The 8,689-nt window shown below is 49.2% G+C and overlaps 1 protein-coding gene across 2 annotated transcripts; it reads right to left on the bottom strand.

The window, feature by feature from the left end:
- Positions 1-463: 463 nt before the first annotated feature.
- LOC133847643 (uncharacterized) lies at positions 464-7,953 on the bottom strand. Of its 2 annotated transcripts, none has more exons than XM_062282814.1 (6): positions 7,698-7,953; positions 5,563-7,647; positions 5,009-5,138; positions 3,069-4,943; positions 2,783-3,006; positions 464-2,633 (listed from the first exon to the last, which is right to left on the bottom strand). In XM_062282814.1, the coding sequence occupies exons 1-6, from the start codon at positions 7,854-7,856 to the stop codon at positions 630-632; spliced, it is 6,477 nt and encodes a 2,158-aa protein (XP_062138798.1). In that variant the 5' UTR covers positions 7,857-7,953; the 3' UTR covers positions 464-629. The 2 variants fall into 2 exon arrangements, with proteins under 2 accessions (XP_062138798.1, XP_062138799.1); XM_062282815.1 differs by having other exon boundaries at positions 5,563-7,644.
- Between the last annotated feature and the right edge of the window lie 736 nt (positions 7,954-8,689).

The raw sequence follows: 8,689 nt of genomic DNA, 5'->3' as shown, positions 1-8,689 counted from the left end.
TTACTATTCGGCAATTTATGATATTAATTGAAAAAACAAGTAAGTAACAAGAAACCTATAGTTGAGTGGGCTCAACTGTGAGATACCCTTCTTAAATAAAAGCAAAACAATGCGGTATTAAATTTAAAATGTATATTTAATACCGCAAAAATGCTAAATATCCACCAAACTCTATATTTGGTACATTGACATAGTACAAAATATATTTTGTAATTCAACATTTGTGGTATTACAAATTTTCAGTTGCATTTCATTGTTGGATCTGATTGAAGTTCCATTTCCATTAAATTATAGTGTCAAGAGAGTTATTCTCTTTCTTAATACTTTACTTTCTGTTATTAATGACAGAATTAATACAAATTGTGAATTTCTTTGATGTTTAAAATGACTACACGCCATTTACAAAGCACTTACAACATTTAACAAGATGCATGCATTCATATTTAGAATAAAAATTTATAAATATACAAATATATAATATCTCAGCAATTTGTTACTTTCCTTTTATAATTTATAAATAACTATTACATATGCTTACTTCTATCTAAGCAGGCATTAAGTGTACTTACTTAAATTAACGTTATATACACAATTAACTATACAACACTTAAACAACTAACAAAGTGGTATTAACAATGCAGCCAAGTCTCAAAGAGACCCGGAATAACAAGTTCATGGAAGATGATGCGACGCGACTGCACCACAGCCAAGGTGTAAAGAGCGCCCGGAGCCTGTAGCAGTGGCAGACGCATGGACAGCAGTTGCAACACCTCAGCCTCCGTTTGAAAGTCCACAAATGGGACAAAGCCTTGGACCCCGCGATAGATGAAGACGCGCACCTGACAACAGCCCTCGACAAAGGCGAGCAACGTCTCGTCGAGCACACGTAGCGCAGTCAGCTGACGTGCCTGCGGATTGGCGGCCAGTGATTGAAAGAGTGTGCCATTGGCATGATGCAGCTGAATGTGAGCAGCCGGCGCAGTGGCTGGGGCCACAGCTGGCGCATCGGGTGCAACAATAGTGAGGCGAGCGTAGAGCAGTTTGCCACGTTGTGCTGACCCAACATGCAAGCGTATAGTTTCCACTGGCTGCCAATGCTGCTGCGGCGCAGCCAGACTCTTGGTGTACACAATGCTCGCCTCAGCAAGCGGTTGCTGCTGCTGCTGCTCCAGCAACTGTTGCTGCAACTGACGCAACCGCTCAATGACCGCATGCAAACGCAACGTGTCGTCATCCTCTTGGGAATTCTCCCAATTGCCATCCGCGTAGGCCAATTGCAGGACATCGTGCACCGTCTGCTCCATTTGCACCAACAGCTGCCGCGCCTCGTCTTCCTCGATTGTTGCATTATTGAGTCGTGTCTGCAGCGTGCGCAACTCCTCCAGCACTGGCCAAATCAATAGGCAACTGCGTGCGGCCAAGACACGCGCTGGATTATTGGGCAATGGCAACGTATCCGTAGCGAGCGTGGCAAACATTGTTGAACGCGTGCGCGAACGTTGCAATTGACGCATCAGCCAGAGGAAATCCTCCACCAAATGCTCATCGTCATACAGATCACTCTCGGGTATGCTCAACTGTGTAATATTCACCTCGGTCTGCAAGCGAAAGCTCAGCTGCTCCAGCAAACGTTCGCGCAACGCTTCATACTGTTCTGCATCAAAAGTTACCTCGGACTGCGAACGCAACTGTGATTCTATGCTGGGTCGATGCAAGTACTTGATGGCCTGCTGATAGCTGGGCACACGTCGCTGCTTCAGCAATTGCTTTGCCTCGTGCTGCTGCTGGACATGCGCCAGTGTCTGCTCCGGCAAACCGAGCGGCTCAATCTCTGGCAGCGCGTCGCCGGCTGTGCGCCAACTCTGCAAATTCTGCAGACTGCTGCAATTCCAGCTGCGTTCCGCATGCTCATCGCTCAACTCGTAGCTGGTCATGAAACTAAACTGCTCATCGGCGGTTGCATTGCGCAGCTGCAGAACCGTCACCTCATCGATGGGCCCGCTCTCAAAGGCGCCGGCTTGCTGAAAGTGCGTGCCATTCCAGCGATAGATGCGCGTCCAGCAGCCCAGCTCATTCAACAGCAAATAATTGGATCTCATCAGCGGTGATTTAACAGAAAAAACGCGTCGCAAGTCCGCCTGCTCCTCGGACTGATGCAGCTCAAAGCTATGACGCAGCTGCTTCACCACATACGGCAGCCGCAACATGCCAAAGAGTTTGGCCAATCGCTGGCACAGTTCTCGCTGACGTTGCGCCATTGCAGTTGCCTGTCGTCGGTAGACAGCGTGCGCCGTCTGCTCGGCTGCTTGTGGCTGCTTCACGCGCAGCCAGTAAACACTCCAGTTGCCGCTGATCACTTGCATTTGCCGGCCTTGGGCCCACAGACTCTTCTCATGCCACGCGCCATAGTCGAAGCCATTGATGAGGAATTGTGTGCGGACTTCCGGCGCATGCAGCAGCTCAAAGTAGAGAGGCGTCTGCAGTTGCAGCTGTTCCTCGTGCAACGTGGCCACATCGCTCAAATTGTAGTTGACATCGCCATTGATGGGCGCATGGGCGATCAAGGAGTCCAGCACAATTAGAGACTGCAGCACCAGAGGCGTCTGCACGCGTTGCACATATGGCGCATTCACCTGAAATGGAATTAAGGACATTAGAGTTGGCTGATAACATAAAATGTGATAATAAAGACACTTTGCTATGGACAACTTGCAATCGTTACAATAATCATTTAGTTTACATTTAAGACTACTATTCCTCAAGACATAAGCTTGGCACCCACCAGCAAGGTGTTATCGTACTCCTCGGATAGATTGTGTCCATTCACCAATCCCTGTGGCAGCACCACGTGACCGTCATTCAAGTACAGCTCCTGCAACATCAGCTGTGGAAAACTGAGCTCTTGCGCCGTATGCAGCGTGACTACACGCGACAAATTCAAATGATTCAACTGCTCCACGTGCAGTGAATTGTTATCCAAAGCGCCCGCTGCAAATCGAACACTAGCTGCAAGCAAAAAGTGGAACGTTAGACTTAAGAAGTCATGACAACCCTTAGCTCAACATTACATTCAGTTTGCCAATCGCGATCCACGCGAATTGTGTCGTGCAGCCACTCGGTGACATTGCAGCCATTGAGCAGCTCGCCTTGAAGTATCAGTTGATCAGCCAGCAGCTGCTGCATCTCCACTGGCGCCTCAAAGCGCACTGGCGAGTGCAATGTGACCACGTTGCGCTCGTCCAGCATTATGAGTTGCTCCAGCAGCTGCTTCAGCTGTAAACCATTCAGCTCGTTGATGTATGCACCTTGCTGTATGCAAACGCGACCGGTGAACACTTTGTTGCCCTCCACCTGCAGCTGCTCCGCACGTTTGTCCAGCACATCGTCAAAGAATTCCGTCAACGTCTCGTGATTGCGATCTCCCAAATGGCCCAACACTGTGAGATCCTGCAGCTGCAGCTGTTGTGGCAAGTGGACGAGACCGCGTTGCAAAAACACTTGCATCTCGGGCAGCCACATTAAACGCTGCTCGAGCTGCTCAACTGGCCGACCATTTAATTCCTTCTCCAGCTGCAAGTGTAGCACATGCAATTCTCCATCGATCAAATGCACATCGCCAGCAAAGATCAGTGGATGTTGCTTGGTGGCCAAACGTTCAAAGGGCACACCATTGAGTGCCACCAATCGTAGTTCATCTTGCACCGTGACATGACCGGCAAAGTGTTTGGTGCCCACAATTTGTAGCTCCTGGTCGGAGCGAAACACAATGTCCTCGAGCAGTTCGGGCAACAGACGCTGATTGTAACTGCCCTGCAGCAACAGATCGCTGGCAAAGATCGGCGACTGTTGGAAGCGCCAGCGTGTGCGCAGCTCATTCGGCTGATCCAACCAGACAGCCTCACGCTGCAGCTGCTCCAGCTGGCGGCCGTTGAGCGTCTCCATCACTTGCACAGCACCGCTGACCGCAATGTGTTGCACCTGAAGCTGACCCTGCAGTATGAGCAGCGGCAACACATCCAACTGCTGCAGAAAACCCAACAGATGCTCCGCCTGCAAGCCTTGCAACTTGGCTGCCTGCACACCATTCGGCAATATTAGATCCTGAACTTGAACTTGAGCCTGACGTGCTGTGGACAGCAGATCATCGAGTGTCTTGCCATTGAGACGCGCCGCACCTTCCACATTCCCGGTCACGTCCAGTTGCTCCGCTTGCAGTTGCTCAAAGCTTGCCGAGTCCAGATGCATTGGTTCGTGCAATGTTTGGTAGCCAGAGAGCGGTTGCTCGTTGAGATTGCGTGTCACGCGCAGCTGCGGCAACTGCAAGTCCTGCTCAAAACGTAGATGCGTACTGGGCGCCAACAATGTGTCGTTCACCAGCAGCGCTTGCGCAAGCAGCTGCCGCAGTTGAACGCCATCGAAGCTACCATTCAAGCGCAGCTGATTGAAGTACACATAACCCTCCAATTGCTGCAAATGTTGCAGCAACTGTGGCGTATGCTTGGTCACAAATTGCTCGATGGGAATTCCGCTCAGTTGGCCGTCCAACACATGAGTATCGACTGGCAACACGAGTTGCTGCACATGCTTCTGGCCGGGTATGATCAGCTCTTCATTGGCATCGTTGGGTCGCTGTGCCAAGTCACCCAGCAATGCATCGTAGTCGTTGCCATCGAACTGTCCCTGCACAATCAGTCGTCCGTGCACAATTAGCTGAGCAAAGTGACAGGCAGCCTGAATGTTTTGTGATTCCAACAGCGTGGGATTCGCCGGCGCCTGCTGCTCCAACTGGCGACCTTGAGCGCTGCCTCCCACTCGTAATTCCTCGGACACCTCGAGCTGCGTAAATGTGACCCAACCGGGCCAGTCCTGAGCATCGCTGAGCGTAATGGCATCCAAAGGATTGCGGCCATTGATGCTGCCCGCCGTGTCCACATCATTGACACCTAGCGAAAGACAATAAAGTCGTAATTAATTAAACCGATTAAAAGAGGAATTGAAAACTTTTTACTTAGCGTTTGGGTAAAGTGCTTGGGAGCACGCACAATGCTGGTTGAGCTGCTCTGCGACCAGAGATAGTCACCGGGAAAGCTCAGCTCGTTGAGTGCACTCAAATGCAACGAGTCCTCAAAGACGACAGCCTGGGAAATGAAAGTGCAATTGAGAAAGTATGGAATAGTAGCAAAAACTATGAGGTAAAATTTATAAGACTAACAAATTGAGAATAATCTGGGGAAAAGTTAAGAATTTACAGCCAAAAATTACAAACAACATTTTCCACGTTAGCCATTTGAGGATCACTGAGAAAGGATTTGATATTCTTCGTCAAACATCAGTCTTGTAAACACAAATGTAAATGCTAAAAGTTGTTGACTAGTAAACAATGAAATCACTTCTTATATAAACTAATTACAGTCTCTCACCAACTGAGTAGAGCAATATGGACGAACAATAAATTAATCTTGATCTGTATTGACCCAACTGAGATGCTAGCTCGAGGCGCTCAAACAGATAAACAGACGGACGTTGAACAAGAACTTAATGACAATCCAGACTGGAACTTACACCTTGCACCTGCAGCTGGGAGAGCTGCAATGGTTTCGTACGCCACACAAGTTGTCGGAGCAATTCCTCCCAGTTAACGCCATTGATTGTGTCGAATATCAAATCCCCAGCCAGTTGCAATTGCTGTCGTGTGCTTGAGGGCAGCGATTCGAGTGTCTCCTGTTCATTGACTTGCGGCTGCAACAACTGCAATTGCTGCACATTGATCGTACCGTTGAACTGCAGTGTGGCATTATGTATGTAGAATGGCACATGGTTCACTCTATCGATGAGCACCTCTTCCTCCACTTCGACCACATCAAAGTCCAGCTGCTCATAGTCGTAGCTAAAAAGCTGCGCTTGTCGCCTGCTGCGTTTACCACGTTCGCTTGCCACCGCATCCAACAGCCGCAGCTGCTGCAGCAGCTCTAGAAGATCGACGCCGGCATCTGCTGTTGTCCAGGGCACATCGTTCACGTAGAGTGCGTCGATTTGAGCACCCTCGTTGATCAGCAGCGCTGTGTCCAACTGCTCGACCAACGATTCCGCCTCGTCGTGCAGCAACTGCTCCGCCAGCTGCAGCACTGAGTCCTGCTCCTCCACCCAGCTGCGCATAAACTGCTCAATCTCCTGCAGATCCTGCAGCTCCGAGTTGCGCGGCAACAGCTCTGTGTGTAGTCGAAAGTGTCCCGATGGCGCCGCCAGTCGCGGCACCAACAAAAGCGGCGCATCGCTTCCCTGCTGACGCTGCAGTGCAGCGCCCGCCAAACCCTTCTCGCGCAGCTCGTCCAGCATGCAGGCGGCGCCGTAGCGCGTCTCGGCGCCCAGCTCACAGGGTGGCGGCAGGCTGGCCTCGAAAACCTCGCCATTCCACACCAGCACCTCCAGCTGCAGCAGCGAATGCGTATCGAAGTGCACACGATGCTGCACTATGAGCAGCAGATCATCGCGATAACTGCGCACGGGAACCGGCAGGAATAACTCAACGATGCCAAAGTTCTGGCCCAGCACCGTCTTCGGGAGCAGTTGACCCTGCACATAGGCAAGGATTTGTGGCTGCTGGCCGCCTAGCGCCAAATAGCTGCGTCCGCCCATTTGAAAGGCAGCTATGTCCATGATTTGTGGCGCCTCCAGCCGTTGACGCAATTGCAGCTGCAGACCTTGCTCCGCATTGTGTGCGTAAATCAAAGCTTCGTTCGTCTGACCCACGGCTAGCAGCAGCTCCAGTCCAGTGTCGAGCACAGCGAGCGCTGTTATTGGCTGCTCCAATTGCAAGCGTTGCGCAATCCAAAACTCCAGACGTTGCACATCGTGAGCATAAATGCTTATCGTGCGATTGCCTGAGACCACAAGCAAATGCTCGCGATTATCCAGCACAAACGGCAGCAGTCTGGACGCCGTTTGACCCAATGGCCACGTCCAGAATTGCTGCAATCCGGTGTCGGGTTCTAGGCGATACCATAACAGTTGTTGTTGGGTCGCCAAGAGCAACAGACTCTCCGCCTGCTGGATGCTGATCAGCGCATCAATGGGCGTCGACACTGAGAGCGTTTGAAACACTTCAAAGCTATGGAAGCCCAGATTGGTTTGCTGCTCTTGTTGCTGCAATACGATCAACTCCTCATGACGTTGTCCCACCAAGTAGATGGTGCCATTGTGCTGCAACTGCAGCCAGTTTGTCACATTTTCGCCCAGCCCGAACTGCAGATCCTCGACGATGCGGCTGAGCAGCAGCATTTCACGTGAACGTCGCTTGGATAGCTGCAGTTGTTGCAGCTGCGCCAAATCAATATCCAGGGGAGCCGCATCCACCACATTCGCCTGTTCATCATCGCTACTGCCGCCCAGCTGCTCGTCGTGTGTGCTGCCCACAGCTTGGCCGCCTTGCAATTGCGCTGCCGCTGCAGCTTTCTTCTGGAAATGTGCGTCCAGTTCACGCACTGTCTCGCTTTGTCCTTGTTGGGCCACCGCCTGCGTGATCTCGCTACGCAGCGCTTGAGCCGCCGACACTGTTGAGGCATTCACAATCACTTTGCTGGGAACGGTATCACCGACTCTGGCTCCGTGTCCCTTTTGCGTCCATGCCGGCTGCACTATAACACCCTGCTGTGATTCATTTAAGGGTCTGTCTTATGTTGTGTACCTTACAAACTTACATGTTGCTCCTCTTCGCCCGCTTCGAAGGCTTCATTAAGTTCACCACGAAGCTTGGCGATCTCTGCTCGCTGCGCTGCCGTGATGGATGCACTTGATTCCCTCGCTCCTATTGCTCCACTTGCTGTGCAAAGCAGCAGCAGGCACAGCATCAATTTCATATTTATTTTTTAGAAATACATTTAATTCATCACAAATTTAATTAATCACAAATTGAAACAAGCAACACGTGAACGCAATTTTTGCAGATTTAACGAATTAACCGTTGCTTTTCATTTTCGGATTGGCAGCGTTGCCAGCTCGCTGCGGAAACAAACAGCTGGCAGCACTTACTATAATAATTAGTACAAATCTAAAATTAGGTTTCTATTATTTATTTACAAATCAATTTAATTTGATTCGCTTATTAATTAATTATTAACAAATTAATTTATGTATATTCAAAGTCAAGGTAGCGCCTAAAAAAACACAATAATTTCTTGTTGCTATTCAAAAGAGAGCCTAGCTTAGACACGAACCCTTGAACGAAAAACAACAAAAAGCAACCTGGTTGTACTAAACATTATATCGCTAGCTGACAACCGTCTTTTTTTAGTGCAGCTTGGGTTTGAAACTATGCTAAATGATCGGCAGTTTGTAAACGTCTTGTTTGAATTTAAATTTAGTTTCGAAGATTGTCATTTCAAAATATTATGTTGTGAATTTCATAAAATAATAAATCTATACACTCAAAGTATATTTTGGTTTGTTGCCAAGTGTAAAATGAAATTAATAATGTCTATACGTCATAGCACATTTGTTGGTTTACCCCCTTATCAGGCGATTTATGGAATACAAAATTCGCATTCAAAAATCTTCACGCCATTTTTTAATGATTTGCCGCAGATTCTACGAAGCTATAAACATTTCGAGTTCGGGTCGAATGATTTTGAGCAAGATTGAGCCACATGTTGTCCATGGCAATTTAGCATCGGCATGCAATGATCAAAGGGGT

This window comes from Drosophila sulfurigaster, chromosome X, assembly GCF_023558435.1.
Source record: "Drosophila sulfurigaster albostrigata strain 15112-1811.04 chromosome X, ASM2355843v2, whole genome shotgun sequence".
In the NCBI taxonomy this organism is placed as follows: Eukaryota; Metazoa; Arthropoda; class Insecta; order Diptera; family Drosophilidae; genus Drosophila; species Drosophila sulfurigaster.
Note: the sequence above shows the minus strand (reverse complement) of the source record. Positions and strands in the feature narration are given on the sequence as shown.

Bases quoted from the DNA above. Each gene is read 5' to 3' on its own strand.
- LOC133847643 (XM_062282814.1), bottom strand. From the start codon at position 7,856: ATGAAATTGATGCTGTGCCTGCTGCTGCTTTGCACAGCAAGTGGAGCA. The intron at 5,139-5,562 runs GTAAGTTCCAGT...TTCATTTCCCAG, and splicing joins CCCAGCTGCAGGTGCAAGGT to GCTGTCGTCTTTGAGGACTC. The intron at 3,007-3,068 runs GTAATGTTGAGC...TTTTGCTTGCAG, and splicing joins TCGCGATTGGCAAACTGAAT to CTAGTGTTCGATTTGCAGCG.